Source organism: Vitis riparia, chromosome 10 (assembly GCF_004353265.1).
Source record: "Vitis riparia cultivar Riparia Gloire de Montpellier isolate 1030 chromosome 10, EGFV_Vit.rip_1.0, whole genome shotgun sequence".
Taxonomy (NCBI): domain Eukaryota; kingdom Viridiplantae; phylum Streptophyta; class Magnoliopsida; order Vitales; family Vitaceae; genus Vitis; species Vitis riparia.
Genome location: NC_048440.1, coordinates 15,129,460 through 15,146,003, shown reverse-complemented (window position 1 = coordinate 15,146,003; position 16,544 = coordinate 15,129,460). Strand labels below are relative to the sequence as shown.

Below are 16,544 nucleotides of genomic sequence, written 5' to 3'. Positions count from 1 at the left end.
TACAAATATACCAAATCAATGAATATAAATCAATTATGCTAATAAAGATTTTGACATTAATAAAAGAAAATGAAAATGGTAGATCTAAGAGATTTTGGGTTACTTGAGAGTCTACGAAGTAGAGAAGAGTAATTATGTGTTAACTATAGGTGTGAGAAGAGGTATAAGAAAATTATGGTTAGCGTTATGGAATGAGATTTTTAATAAATATAAATCAATTATGCTAATAAAGATTTTGATATTAATAATAAAAAAATGATAGGTTTAAGAAATTTTGGGTTATCTGAGAGTTCACGAAGTAGAGAAAAACAATTGTGTGTTAACTATGAGTGTGAGAAGAGGTAGAAGAAAATTATGGTTAGGGTTATGGAATGAGATTTTTTTGGATTGTGAGTATGTGGAAACAATGAGTTTTTTTTTATATACTATTATTATTTTCAAAGTGGGCCCATTAAGTTAATAGTATTTTAAATTTTTTATTTTATATAGCGTTACTTTTAAAAAACTCACACTATAAACTTAAAATTAATATCATCTATCTTAATTGAAATTTTTTATATGATATGTCACCTTTATGGATTTTAAGTCATATGATGTCATTATTTTAAAAGTAACACCATAAATTATTTTTGTAGTAGTGATAGGTGTATTTTCACAAAGAGTAAATTGATTTATATATATATATATATATATATATATATATATATATATATATATATATATATATAAGTTTTTAAATGAAATTTTGTTTTTAAAAACAATGGATTATTGTATTTAAAAAACTATTTCAAAAAACTATATATATATTTCTTAAACGGGCCCTTGTTTATTATTACTGATTACTTTGAATATTTAAGTGATCAGAAAATCAAGTAACTCCGGTGCAATGTCAAGGGAACACAATCATTCTAAGTTTTTCCTTCTTTATATATTTATGCATAACAAGGCAACGACATCACAACAACCAGCTACAGGGAATGCTTATTTTACAGGCAAGTAGTGCCCCAGTGGAGCGGGGTTCTTATTATGCATGCTTTACAGAAGTTATTGGACATGAACGTACGTAGTACGATAGGAACAGTACTACCAACCTCAAAGCTATAGTATTTCTTGGATCCATGCAACTACCAAACCATAGCATAGCATAATTAAACATAACCATATACATGTAGCCAGGGTTCAGGTACGGTATTCTTCCTCATTTTTTATCTTCAAATGCTCTATGTACCATTTTCCATCCAGCTTACGGGAGACGAAATCCTTGACGTATTTTTCCATGCTTACTTGTTTGAACAATGACGGATTATGAGGATTTATCAGACTGGTTGCAGGTTTAATCTGAGCTGAGGATTTGGGGTTGAAGAACATGGCAATGGAGATCCTCTCTTTTGATGCATTTACTGTTGCCCGGTGCTCTATGCTAGTGTATACCCCGTTGCTCAGAATCTGCAAAATAGGAAGACGCGGCAGTTGGTTAAAAAAGGGGAATTTTTTCTTAAGTTCTACTCATTATTTAGTGTTGTGTGTGCCTTCTATCTTCTTTTCTTTTTTCTTTCCCCTGTTCTCCATATTTGATTCCTAAAAATAAAACGAAAAAAAAAAGAAGAAGCAAGAAAGTAAAAAATAAAAAATAAATTTAAAACTAATAAATTATTTTTATATATTTCTTTAAATTTATTTTACTTATTTTAATTCTTAATATAAAAATGAAATGATTTAAAAATATCTAAATTTTTAACTCATTTTAATTATATTTTACTTTATTTGGCTATTTTTAGAGCACAATAAAAAAAAAATTACAATCATAAGTGGAAGCTTATGTTCTAATAATTAAACTCATAATTCCTAAAAAAGAAACCAAAATCTATCCAAAAGGTGAGAGAAAAAAACAAAAAGAAAGAATGAAAGAACAACTAGGCTTTTTACATGATCCAAGCATATACGGAGCCTACATTCTAATAAACCCATAATTATTAAAACCATGAAGCATGGGCTGAAAATGATATTTAAATAAAACAGAAAAAATTAAGTTTGAAAACGGTAGCTACGGTTTCTAAAATGTAGAAAGGAGTATGTGGGGAAACCTCGAGAATGTCTCCTACATTCACAACAAATGCATCTGGAAGGAAGCTCACAGGAATCCAAATCCCATCCTTTTTAATTTGGAGACCATCCACTGCATTAATTTGGAGAAGGATGGTGATGCCGGTTGCATCAGAGTGAGGCGTAAGCCCCATAACCAGCTCTGGTTGTGGGCATGGAGGATAGTAAGTCATCCTCACTGATTGCATCCCATCCTCAAACAGCTCTTCCATCTCTCCTTTCTCCAACTTTAGAGCTTTGGCCATAAACCCTAGAAGCATCATCGCCAGTTTCTGCAACTCCGCTAAGTAGCATTCCAAGCTATCCCTGCAGTTAAAGAAGAAAACATATATAGAACTGAAAGAAGAAGAAGAAGAAGAAGAAGAAGAAGGGAGATGATGATGAGAGAGAACCTTAGCGATGGAGGGAGCTCTGGTAATAGATACGGCTTCCTTGTATGTGTAGGGTTGGTTGTCATATAAAACATATCACCCCAGTCAAGTTTTTGATCTTCTGATCGGATCGGGGAAAGCCCATACCCTTCAAAATCCCCGGGCCTCATCTTGTATTTTATTCTCTCTTCCAAGGGAAGTTTGTAAAATTCTCCGATCTCAGATTTCAGTTTCTCCACAAGTGAAGAGCTGACTCCATGGTTCACCAACTGCGCATCCATGAACACACATGTTAGTTTCTGTATTGTTATTTTTTATTATTATTTTTTCATATTGGATTTAGTTTAATATATATATATATATATATATATATATATATATATATATCATGCAAGGTGCAAACAGATTATAGGGGTATGCTTTATACAAAATTGTAATGGATATCATATGTGCCAAATTATTAATTTCCGAATAATTTTCTGTCGCCCCACATCGTCCTCTTCATTTGCCTGGACACATGAAACTAGGTTTCATGCACCACAAAACAGCCCTTCAAAGTTCAAGTGCTACATAGACAAATGATTAAAGATTATTGATTTTGAGAGAAACCTGAAAGAAACCCCATTCTTTGCAAGTTGAGTGCAACTTCTCTAGCTCAGAATCTGCGGTTTCACTCATGATTAAATGTTTCATGTCAATGGTGGGGAGTAGTGGCAGGGGAGTGCTGGCTGAGAGAATTGGAGACTGCGGATCATCCAGGATAAAGGGCCGTGGGACTGCAGGGATGGGCTCTTTGATGAGCTCCTGAACACTTTGTACAGGAGCAGCTCGAAAGCTTGGAAACTGTGTTGATGCCATTGTTAATTGACCTAATTTCAGTGACCTATTGAACCATCTTAAGGTGGGTATTTATAAAGCAAATATACTTAAGGGAGGGGGGAACAACAATTGAACCGTGTCAAACCACTGTTATTCACGTTATAACTTCGAGGCTACTCCAAAATATTACGAGAAGCATAAGGTGTTGTTTGGATATATTTACTACTTTCATCTGTTTTTAAAAATAGAAATAGAAGAGTTTTATGAGATTTATTTTATAAAGGCAATAACATTTCTGAAAATTATTAAACAAATTTTTAATAATTTATACTTTTTATATAAGCATACCATATTATTTTCTAATTTGGAAAACAAAAAAATCAGAAAATATATCCCATCAATCACTCAATTATCACGGCCGTCTATGTTGAAGATGGTCCTTGTAGAAATGTAAGACTTGGCGCTCAAGGAATATTTTTCCATGTCTGTAAAACATGTGAAGAAATATTTGTTTTATGGTACGATAACAAAAATATAATAATAAAGTAAAAAATATGGGATGTTTCAAGATCTAGTACTTGTATTTATTTTTGTCATTTATAATATTTTTTATCGTATAATAAAATGATATCTCTCATCTATTGAAGTAAACATGATTGATCGGATCATGTTAAAATCTTGTATATCTTTATATGTAATTTATTTATATTCTTTTATTAATATGTTTACCATGACGTTTCCATTGGCACAACAAGTTATCGATTAGTCAAGTTTAGAATAAATTTATTATTACAAATCAAAATTATTTTAAATTATAACATCATAGACAATAAAGAAAAATTAATTAATTCTTATCTCATAATCAGCCCTTGAGCCGGTCTTGGTTGCATGATGGATGGGTGTCGCTTTCTCCTATTTAAGTGTTAGTTAAGGCATGAATTTTCTAAACTTCTTCCTGTAAACGTGCGGAATTTACAAATTCATTGCCAAATCATGTGGCAGGTTTTGACTAAAAAAAGAAAAAAGGAAAAAAAGAAAATAATCATGTGTGCCAGAAACGATATCATTATCATACCGTCACCTGTGATGCCAAGTTTTAGAGGGTTTGCGCTTGATGGAGGGTTAATTTGCAAGGTCCTATAATAAAATCCTTGATTAGATTGGCATTTTTTAACTATTGAAAGCAGGGTGGAAATCGAAGACAGGAGGAATCAAAATGGAGTGGAAATAGAATGAAAGCACCTAATATAAATCAAAATTAAGAAATTTATTGAAGTGTCTAGGATAAGAATCCGGAAATGCATTAAAAATGAAGGATTTGACTTATTTACTTAATAGAAACCACAATAAAATGCATATATATTTATTATTATGGTTAATTTCAATCATATTTCTTAAGATTTTTGTTAAATACACTTGAATTGTATTTATTATTATTTATATAAATAAAATATTAAGTCTAACAAAATATGTATTAATTATAGAAACTTTAACCCTTAAAAGAGTATTTATACAGTTTTCTTAGTTTATATGATTTGAACTCACCAAAGTTGGGGTCACTTAATATAACACAAAATAAGTCTGAATTGATTAATTAATCACACATGATCGTCTAATTAATCAATTAGTTTATTTCAGAAAACTTGTTCACTATCTCTTGTACAACCTTGCATAATTACCAAAACGCCCTTATGTATAAGAATTAACCTAAAGTTAATTCAACTCTTATAAACCTTGTCATCATGGTATATGAACTTAGAGTAAGGACCACTAGGACCCATAGGAGTACTAACTCCCTTAAAATCTAACTATGAAGTTGATGCAAGATTTTACACTACAAATTATCAACTACACTTTAGTACCTTATATAAATGACAATGAGATGAAGCTCGGGTTTGTACCTGCTATCCACTACATGCAAACATTCAATGAACTAATATTTGTAATCTAATAATATAGTGTTATCACTTATCGAGACTATCTTTCAAATCATTGAGTTATAAATCTCATTTATTATGTAATCAACTAACATACTTTAACTCTAAGAAACATGTTAAATTCCACTAAATGAATTATTGCAATTATAGATTTTATGATCACATATCCTATAGATCACCCAAGGGGACACAATGTTTCAATCTCATGAAATATCATTATGTCTCTATTGAGAATATCCGTTGTCACTAGTCTTTATCAATAGTAACTTAATTCATAGGGATATATGACAACTTTAAGGTCTCATTCATAAGTCAAATTTTCCTGTTGATCGATTTCAGTATAAATTTAATATCCTCTCAAGGTTATAAGAGTTCATACAATATAGTAACTAATGAATCATTACATTTGATAGTTTTATATTATAATTCATCGTAGGTTCTATCCAATATGCATTACATATACTAGTAGACTCACCAGGAGAAACTCATCCTGATACTCAAGATAAGTCATTCTTTCAATTAAGAGGTGTTGCACTATAATCTCTATTAGATTACCAAAATTTATGAATTGATTGTGCACAACTTATCTACGTACAAATAACCTATGACTTATATTTTTTTTATATAACTCCTAATATTCTTAAGTCATATACAATGTAAAAGATATGTGTTGAATGTTCAAATCAATATCAATGCATAAAAATGACAGTAAAGGGACAATTAAGTCCGATTTGATTATATCATGTCTTGTTTTTTAAGGGCTCAATTCAACAAATCTATCTTATGAACCCAAGTATAAAAATCATGAACTTTTTGAGAGAGAGTTAAGTGTAAATAATAATGACCTAAAAGTTAAGGTGCATTTGTACTTGAGAGAATTTGCCCAATTGGTGTATATAAGAGAAAACTCAATGGACCTAGAGTCAATTTAGAAACTATATTTTACTAAAAATAATTTAAAAACTTAAGAATTTTAGAAAAATTTGGAAAATTTTCATATTTTAAATTTAAAAAATTTGAAAAAAAAATTAAAATTGTTAATTTAACTTCTTTTTTAAATTCCATAAAAGATTTGGATTTTTTTTTTTTTTAAATTCTCAACTTAAAAGTTTTTAAAAATTATTTTTATTATTTGAAAAGATTTTTCTTTTTAAATTCTCCATTTAAAATTCTTTTCAAATTAATTTTATTTCTAATTCTATAAGTCCACTTTAAGTCTTTTATATCATTATTCTCAAATAATTCAACAATACTTTCATGTTTAATCTCAATTGATTCTACAACAACTTTGAACCTTTAAAGGAGTTTAAATCACATGAAAGTACGTAGAATCCTAAAACAGGATGAATGGAACAAAATTATGAACTTAACTTACAATGAAGACTAGAAAGACACTTAAAAGTTTGAAAAAAACTATTAAAGAATTTATATAGACTGAATACATGTTTTATTATTTATGTATGAATATTTTAATTGTGTTATATGATAAATAATGTGTCAGTATTTCATTTTGATAGAATATAAATTTAATTAACAACTCCTTTAATTTTTTTTTATTAAATTCATTTGAAAATGATTTATTATTTAAATTTTTTCAATAATCTTTTTATTTATTTAATTTTTTTTATCAAAGTAAGATCTTTTCAATAATGGTATATGATCTTTTTATTTTTATTTATTATTTATTATTATTATTATTATTATTTATTAAAGTAAGAACATTTAGGTTACTCTTGTAACAATTTATTGGTTAACTTGGGAGATATCACTCCATTAATAATTCAAGGATCATTCAATAAGAAAAAAAATAATTAATCCTAAAGGATAAAATATCATATTTGTTACATCCATAATAAGAAAAATGTGAGAAGATAAAAAAGAAGATATAAACACTTTTTAGAATTACTGTGAAATAAATTCTAAATATTTGATTCTCTTAAATGATTCTACAAGGTAAAACACAATTAATCACATACACTCTAAAATTGACCTTGACCCAAAAAACCCTGCTCTTATGTATTTTAGTTAAGAAAATATAGACATTAAAACCATTAAACATGGGACGGCAATTGGTTTTATTATAAATTATAACTCATGGTTTTCAACTGAATGTTGGCGTTATAAGGTATCAGATTTGTCATCCTACTTTATATCAATCTCATTTATGGAAATCTGTTATAATGTTGTCTTGGTAGCCTACATGACTTTAGATGAAGGCTGTATATTTATGTTTATAGAGGGGGACATACCCTTTTTCAAAAGGCTAGTTTAAATGTGACTGAACCTTTTGCAAATTAGATCTCGCAAGAGGGTTGATTTGTAGATTGAGTTATACTACTGATTCCAACTACTTGGGGAAGATTTTGCCCATCCAATTTAAATCTTCCAAGAGAACCACATGCCCTTCCAAATCAGGTATGTTGATTCCTTCGGGGCTAAGACACCATTGCATATACTCCAATGTTGACCCGACAAACCCGTTAAATATTTTAGTTAACAAATGGTGGTTATTAAAACAATGAAAAATGGGACCGTGCCGACAATTGCTTCCATACTTTTAAATTATAAGTTATATAGTCTTCACCATTAGATCTGCCGTCTTAATCACTTATAAATTTCGACCCTCACTAGTGGAAATTTCATATATAGTTATTTTATTAAGTTTTATATAGTATTTGATAAAGGCTATACATATTTATAGAGAGAAACATACCTTTTCCAAAAGGCTAGCTTTTGGACATTTTCGCAAAATTATGCCACAAGATTGATTTATATATTGAGTTCTATTCCAACTGCTTGAGGAAGGACCCTAAAAGTTGTTTGCCAAGTGTTTTTTGAAAATGATTTTGAAAACTTAAAATGTTCTTAATCTACTTTCTATATTTTTATTTATTTATTTTTATTTTAAAATATCTTTTGTTTTATAGTGATTTATTTATTCTTTGATTGCTGAACATATTTTTCTATTTATATCCTCCTTTCATTTCAAAATAAGATTTTATACTTTGCATTATTAATTTAAAAATCCAATTGAATTAGTAGTGGGATAATGCTTCTGTCAGTTGGAATTCAGTTAATTATTACGGTTGGAAATTCTCTCTTCCCCTGGGAGCTTGTAAAATTCTCCAATCTCATATTTTAGATTCTCCAAAAGTGAAGAGCAGACCATGGTTCATCAAGTGTGCATAACACACGTTTTACTTTAAATGTTATTATTATTATTATTTAGCATAGCCATATATGCCATGGTGTAACTGAAATATAGAACATCCATTGCCCGAACTTTAAGTCTACTCGATCCAAAAATATAATTAACATGATATGCGCCAAATTATTTCAAAATAATTTTTTCCCCTTTCAATATTTACTCACACGTTCTATTATACCAAGTCTGACTCTTCTTTGTTCATTTATCATACAAGTAATATCAGCATTGTTCTTTTTATATATGTGGATGACATTTTTGTTGGTGGTAATAATTAATGATCCCTTTATTATAGATTTAATTACCCAACTTAGTCGTGAGTTTGCAATAAAGAACATCAACTTAGTCGTGATTTCCCTTTCTCAAACAAAATAAATTCAAGACCTTCTCACTAGAACGAAGATGCTTCACAGTTCCCCCATAGTCACACTAATGTTCCTCCAAGAGAAGGAAACTTCTATTGACAAATTCTATTGATACCATTGATTATCATAGTGTTGTTGGTGTCTTGCAATATTTAACCTTTACAAAATTTGACATTATGCCCACTGTAAATCGGGTATGTCAACATTTCAATGATCCTACGTCGATTCATTTATAGGTAATGAAGCGAATCCTTTAGTATCTAAAGGGCACTTAACACTTTGGATTACACTATCTTTCATAAAATCCATTATATGTCTTTAGTGATGCTAATTGAGCTGGATGTTCAATTACAAGGAGAAGCACCATTGGTTTTTGTGTCTTATTTAGGGCAAATTGTATTTTATGGTGTTGAAAGAAGCGACCGACAATTGCATGTTCTAGTTTTGAGGCAGAACATAGGTCCATGACATCTACAATAGTCGAAATTACTTGGTTAACATTCTTACTACAAGACATTGGTACGACACTTCCTCACCCTCCTTAGTTGTTCTGTGATAAGTGTATTCCATATATCCATCAACCTAATGTTCTATGCTTGATCTAAACATATCATGATTGACTACCATTTTGTTTATGAGAAAGTTTTTATGGGTACTCTTGTCACCCAATACATTTCTTCATCCTCTTAACCCGTTGATACCTTCACAAAACCTCTGATGACATTCTCTTTCTTTTAAGATAAGTTGTGAGTCAACTTCTATTCCCTCTTCAACTTGAGGAGGGTGTTAAGGAAGATTCTTTTGTTAAGGGAGATTCTTCTCCTAAAGAAGACAAGGAAAGTTGTCATTGCTTGTTGCAGTAGTAAGGAAGGTTGTCAAAGGTTAATCACACAACTGTTATAGAATAACCATATTCCTATTTATATTAAATTTCCATACATGTATCCTCCTGCTATGTAGATTTCCATCTAAGTTTCAACCATGTACATCTATATAAAACATTACTTGTCTCCTTGTAAAAACCAAAAATCAATAGATTTAAAAGGTTCCCTTACATGAGTTTATTAACCCTCCTAAGGTGAGCATTTATAAAGCAAATATACTCAAGGGAGTAAAAAAAAAAAAATAAATAAACACACTAACTAATATTATCAAACCATTGTTATTTATGTTATAACCTTTAAATCACTCCAAAATACTTCTGTAATTAAGCATATGTTAATTAATATTACGTACCACCCATCTTTGATACATTTATAATTTGGGTGTGAATCAATGTAGAAACATGAGACCTCCACTCAAGAATGTTTTCCATGATTGTAAGGTAATATTTGGTACATGACAATGAGGAGTGAGAAAATACATCTCATTCCTTATTTCATTTATTAAAAAAAATAATGCATTCATTTTGCTAAAAATAAATAATAATTCAAAACCAATAATTGCTAATACTATTTTATTTTAAATAAATTTAAAAACAAATAGAGTTTAGTTTTTTAAGATATAAATGAATCAAATTTCTCATTGCATGTGTACTAATTGATTGAAATTAATTACTAAAACAAACTTGCATTTAGTTAATTAAAATAAAAAGACCATTATTTATCACATCCAATTTCTAGATTGATAGTAAAAATAAAGAATTTTCTAATAACTATTATACTATCATTATGTAGGTACTTTGTGCAATTAAGTGATTCATTCTTTAAAAGTGAGAAATGAGATTTTTCATACTAGGTGAGACATATTTACTTTTATATTCCAATTCTTAATACACGGAAATGAAATTAATGAAAATGACTCACTAATTTCATTTCAATATAATGGCATAAACATGCCTATGATAGAAATGTAAAACATACTTGTCACATCAATAATAAGAACATTAAATGTGTGACATGCAAGCCAAAACCTAAGTAGCTAGCCAAATTGAAGTCATTAATATCTTTATCATACTTGTCGTGTCCATGTATAACTTTCAACCCCTTCATTCTATATGTTAATAATGTTAGCTAGCTTTATGCTCACTGTTTCTGCCCATCTACAATCCATGAAGATGGTTCGGTGCTCAAGAATTTTTTTTTTTCCTTGACTGTAAACCACGTTAAGTGACAGCTCTTCTTGGAGCTTTTCTTAGATGCCCATGTTTCAAGAAGTAAACAATGTGAACAGCTTGTACCAACATGCTAGTCCTTTTTTATTTAGCAAATGGCAAATCAACATGGATATTAATGAAGATCTAGTTGTTTTCTGACAAATCAAAAGCAAATGGCAGATAATTTTCAACCAATGACATACCAAAACCTTGGACAGGTCTTGGTTGTATGATGGATAGATGCCGTTTTCTCTTATTTAAGTGTTGGTTGAGGCAGAAATTTTCTAAGCTTCTTCAGTATATAAACGTGTCTAATTTATAAATTTATCACCAAAACATGTGGCAGGTTTTGACTAAATAAAAAAAAACAGCCTTGACTTAATTTGCAAGGTCCTATAATAAATCCTTGACTGGATGATCGATCTAGACCGTATTTGTGAACTATAAAGGAACCTAAATGGAGTGGAAGAATTTTACTGAAGTGTCTAGAATAAGCATCCAAAAATGAATTAAAAATGAAACATGATGGATTTGAATTGTCTTACAGGAACGAAAATGCTCACTAAGTTTCTCAAGATGGAATGAATCAAACATGGCCTATTGTAAATGTAAAATATAATGCTCGCTCGTCTTAGCAATTTATCTTTGACGCTTATCTTACTGGAATGGTAGTATACGTTGAGTATAAACACATGCATATGCATAGGATTGAAGCAACAAATCTTAACCTATAATTAGAGTACAAAATTGGATATTTAGGGATGTTCCCATAAATGGGTCTGAGTTGGGGTATTGAATTAGACTTTACTTGTTACATGCCTTGACCCTAATAGTGGATTTCCTCAACATACAATGAATTTCGTAACAATAAATTTGCTCAAACTAGAAAACTATTAAAGAATTTATATAGATTGAATACATTCATGTTATATTACTTATGTATAGATTTTCTTATTATATCTCAAAATCCGATTAGGAAGAATGAGAAATGATGTCCCAATAATTCATTTTGATAGAATAGCAATTAAATTAACAGCCCCTTTAATTTATTTCATTAAGAAAATGATTTATTATTTAAATTTCTTTTTAATAAGTTTAGATTGAAGTATATAATTTTATTTTTATATTTATTTTTTTTGGTAAAAGTAAAAGCATTTACATTATTCTTATAACAATTTTTCAGTAAACTTGGGAGTTATCACCCCATCCATAATTTAACAATCATTCCAAAGGAAAAATAATAATCAATCATATTATGATAAGACTTCATTTAATTTTTGTATTTTGGTTTAAGTCTTATATATTCTTGACACGCTTGTAGCATAACATATACGTATACCATACTTATCACATCCATCATTCATAATAAGAAAAAAGTGAGAAGATAAGAAAGAAGAAAAGTAAGGGACATTCAATCCAAAAAATTGGACTAAAAATTGTTTAGTCCAATTGAAGTCATTGATTTCTCTATCATACTTGTCATATCTATGTAAAATCTAAATCCTTCAATTCTACATCTTAATTAGGTTAACTAACTTTATACATGACATGACATTTGATGGGTCCATTTAGAATATCCAAAGGTGTTTTTTCACTCAATATTGAAAATGCACTATCAATCAGAGAGTGATATATATGTTTTCAATTAAGATCTATAGTGATATATATGTTTTTAATTAAGATCTATAATTTGTATCTTAATTTCGTTTGTTTATACCCTCATTTAATGACTTTAATTTCATTACATATATTTAAAAGTTCAAATTTGAATTTTGATAAATACCACTAACATTTTTCACACACACATATATGCAAGAGATTCATTTGATGGGTTAGTTGTTTTATCCAAGATGGTCATTTGGTCACCCTTCATGCATTGACTTGATTTATTGTGATAGTAAAAACTAGTCTTCTTTTTTATTTTTTGAAAGTTTAAAAAAAAATAAAGGACAAAAAAAGTAAAAAAAACAAAATAACAATAAAATTTTTATGTTTTTAAGATAAAAAAACCATTTTATGTTTCAAAATAAGATGTTTATACTTTGTATTATTAATTTTGATATCCAATTGAATTAGTAGTTGAATAATGCTGCAGCCAGTTGGAAGAAAATTAATTAGAACGGTTATAAATTAGGTTTGAAATGTTGATCCGACTATATTTATTATTATTATTATTATTATTATTTGTTGCCAGTGAGAGCTGTATGGGAACACCTCTAGAATGTCTCCCACATTCACGACAAATGCACTTGAGAGAAGGATGGTATTCCGGTGAAATCGGAGTGAGGCGTAAGGCCCATGACCAGCTCTTGTTATGGGCATGGAGGATAAGTCATCATCACTTACAAGCGTCTCTTGTCCATCCGTCTCTTGTCCAAATTTAGAGCTTTGACCATAAACCCTACAAGCGTCAACGCAAAGTTCCTGCAACTCCGATAAGTAACAGTCATGTATCCCTGCAATCAAGAGAAGAAAACGTAAATTAAATGATTGAAAAAGTATGAAGAAAAGATCATGATAATGATGATGAGAGAACCTCAGTGATGGAGGGAGGGAGCTTTGGCGATAAATATGGCTTCCTTCTATGGATAGGGCTGGCTATCATATAAAATATATCACCCCAGTCAAGTTTTCCATCTTGTCATCGGATTAGGGACATTCCATATCTTCAACATCTCCTGGCCTCATCTTGTATTTTCCAAAAGAGCCGACCAGGGTTCATAAACGGTGCATAACAAGCCCTTTAGATTAAATAATATTAATTTGTATTATTTTTTTCCTGGTACATTTTACGATAACCATGTTGCCGGCCATGGCACAACTGAAATATGAAGGTCCATTTGGCCATAATTTAAGTATACTCTATAAAAAAATACAACAATTAACATGATATGGCCACATTATTTCTAAACGACTTTTTAGCACCCCGGTATGATCTTCCTCCTCATTTGCGTGGATTCAGGAACCTGGCCACGTTTGAGAATTGTTTTTTAAAACAACTTTCTTTATCTTGAAAATAAAATAATAGAAAAGCATGGTTGACAAATGGGGTTAATTTTATCATCCAAAATAAATTTTGCTACTCCATTTCAACACACAAGAAAATTTACAAGGTCGAAGTACATTATTAACTTCCACTGTGTTAAAACAATGAGTTTATAAGGTTTCTCTGTAGATAAAACTAGAGGCTCATAATTATTAAAAAATACATCATTTTTGACTAACAATAATTCTTATCATCAATAAAGATGGATATTTCAACATTACACCAATAGCAAAGTGTATATCTCACTAAGTAGGTATTTTGGAAGAACACCTCAGAGAGATCAAATGGGGAATTAAGCCCAATAAAAACAAAAATCTCATTGCAAGGATTCACCAAATCAAATTTATTCTAAAATCAATGCAATTTACCACTTGATCGTCTTGCACAAGTTTCACCCAAACCCTATTTTAATTTTCTCCTTCTCTGCTTTCTACTCTTTGTATCTCGCACTCCTAATTTTTATTTATTTGTTTGTTTTTTTAAAGCAATTGAGCTAAAGTCCATTCATTGATACGTACGTTCAACCCACACATGGGGTAGACAACCCAACATCAAAAATACCTTTCAAATAGACTCTTAACTCTTTAATTTTCTTTAACATTAATTGTCCTTTAACAAATATTTACAGTGAATTTGCACAGTAGTTATAATATTTCATTTCCAACAACAAATTAACCATGTATACAAAATTCTAATTCTATTTAGGGTAAGTATTTTTGGATCCTTTAATTTTGAAACCTAAATATACAATGAAAGTTGCTAAATAAAGGTTCATGGGGGAGGTGCATAAATACTAATTTTAGTTGGCAAGATGGAGACTAATGAGCATTTCTTTTTGACAAATGAAAAGGAAATGAAAGGGATTATAAAATTACGCATCAAACATATGAAAGTGAGAGCTTGACGGAAGTACGCCTCAGAGACACAGCCACTTGGGCTAACGAAAAATATTAAAACCATGGCGGTCAAGGGAAGTTATGTTTCATTAAAAGTAATATATGTGGCATCGCTTGAACAGGTCTTGATTGTATAATGGATGATGGATGTCGTTTTCTTCTACTTCCGTGTTACTCAAGGCATGAATTTTTTAAGCTTCTTCTGTAGCAATGTGCTTAATTACCAATTACTTTATGCACAAAAGAAGAACCATGAGGTTTGACTAATTAAAAATAGGTATATTTTATATGAATTCCTGACTGAGACAGGCCATCCTGCAGGGGACACATGTAAAATCCACTTAAATAATAAATCGTCATCAGTGATGACAGGTTCCAGACTGGAAATCCACCAAAAGGATTTGTTTGGATAATACTATTATTTACAAGTTTTCAATCAGATGAGCACATCTTGCAGGCATTAATCCCATACATGGGTGTAGGTTCAGTCGAATCAAGGAAATTAGCTTCCTCTTGAAAGCAAGACAACTGTAAAAATCAATCTAAATTCTCCTATTGGATTGATTTAGGGTGGGAAGTGCAATGACATTTTTAAAAACCATTTTCTCCAAAAGCTATTCTTGAAAATATAAACCCATTTTATAATTTACATACAGTTGAAAAAAAAAAAAAAAGAAAGAAAGAAAAAAAAAGAGATTTTTGAAATTTTATTTAAAATCTTTAAAATAAAAATAAAAATTTAGAGTATTATGAATTATGAATAACAATTAAATTTAAAACTATATTTTGTTGACAAAAATTATCAATCAACAAAAATAGAAAGAGATTTAAGATCTCTAATTTAATTTAGGGGAAATCATCTAACCATACACCAACTATAAAAAATGTGATGTTTTGGAACTTTACTTTTTTCTTTTTAATTTTGGTGTAAAATACTTGCACCTTGGTTCCTGAAATTTGCTTTAGTATCACCAATAAAATCGTTATTGTCATTTGGAACATAATTGTTAGCTTGGACGGGTGGCCTTCGAATGCTTGAGACACCCACATTAGGAACATAATAATCATTGAGTGCCCTATTTGGGACTCCATTATCATTGCGATTCTCATCCCCCATTGTAGGAACCTCTTGAATTACTTGTTGCTTGCGTTTCCGATTTAGCTTTCATAGTGTTTTATTGATATCAAGGTTGATTGGTACTAAGTCCAAACTCCTTGTACGTCTCATACACTAAGAAAACCTAAAAAGAGAAAAACAATTAAGTAAGAATAAAAAGAAAATAAATCAAATTAGCATAAAAATAACTAGTATTAATATTAGTAACAAATAGTCCCCGATAGCGGCGCCAAAAACTTGATGTGCAATTTCGCAAGTATACAAATCGTTCAAGTAATATAATTGTACCTAAGTACGGATATCAAACCCACAAATACTATGATACTAATTACTAAAATTTATTATTTCTACTACTAATTGATCAACTGAATTTTCAAAGATGCAGAAGAAAGTAAATTAAACAATTAAAGAAAATAAATTCAAATTCTTATGATTTAAACGATCTAGGGCTTTTGATTTCACTACAAACACTTTCATGCAATTGATTACTTAACCTAATTTCTGTTATGCTTTATTTGAAGATTTAAATATAAAAAAGATAAAAAGATTTTAAATATGCGATAATTTATAGAAAGAGTTGAAAAAACATA

At 29.8% G+C, this 16,544-nt stretch overlaps 1 protein-coding gene across 1 annotated transcript in view; it reads right to left on the bottom strand.

Annotated features, from left to right (window-relative positions):
- The window catches only part of LOC117923131, a 52,934-nt gene that overhangs the window by 23,668 nt on the left and 12,722 nt on the right, over window positions 1-16,544 (bottom strand). Inside the window, exons 5-6 of the mRNA XM_034841373.1 lie at window positions 2,085-2,412; window positions 1,345-1,446 (exon numbers count right to left, since the gene is read on the bottom strand). Coding sequence (XP_034697264.1) covers window positions 1,345-1,446; window positions 2,085-2,412 — 430 coding nt within the window. The remainder of the gene's footprint in view (window positions 1-1,344; window positions 1,447-2,084; window positions 2,413-16,544) is intronic.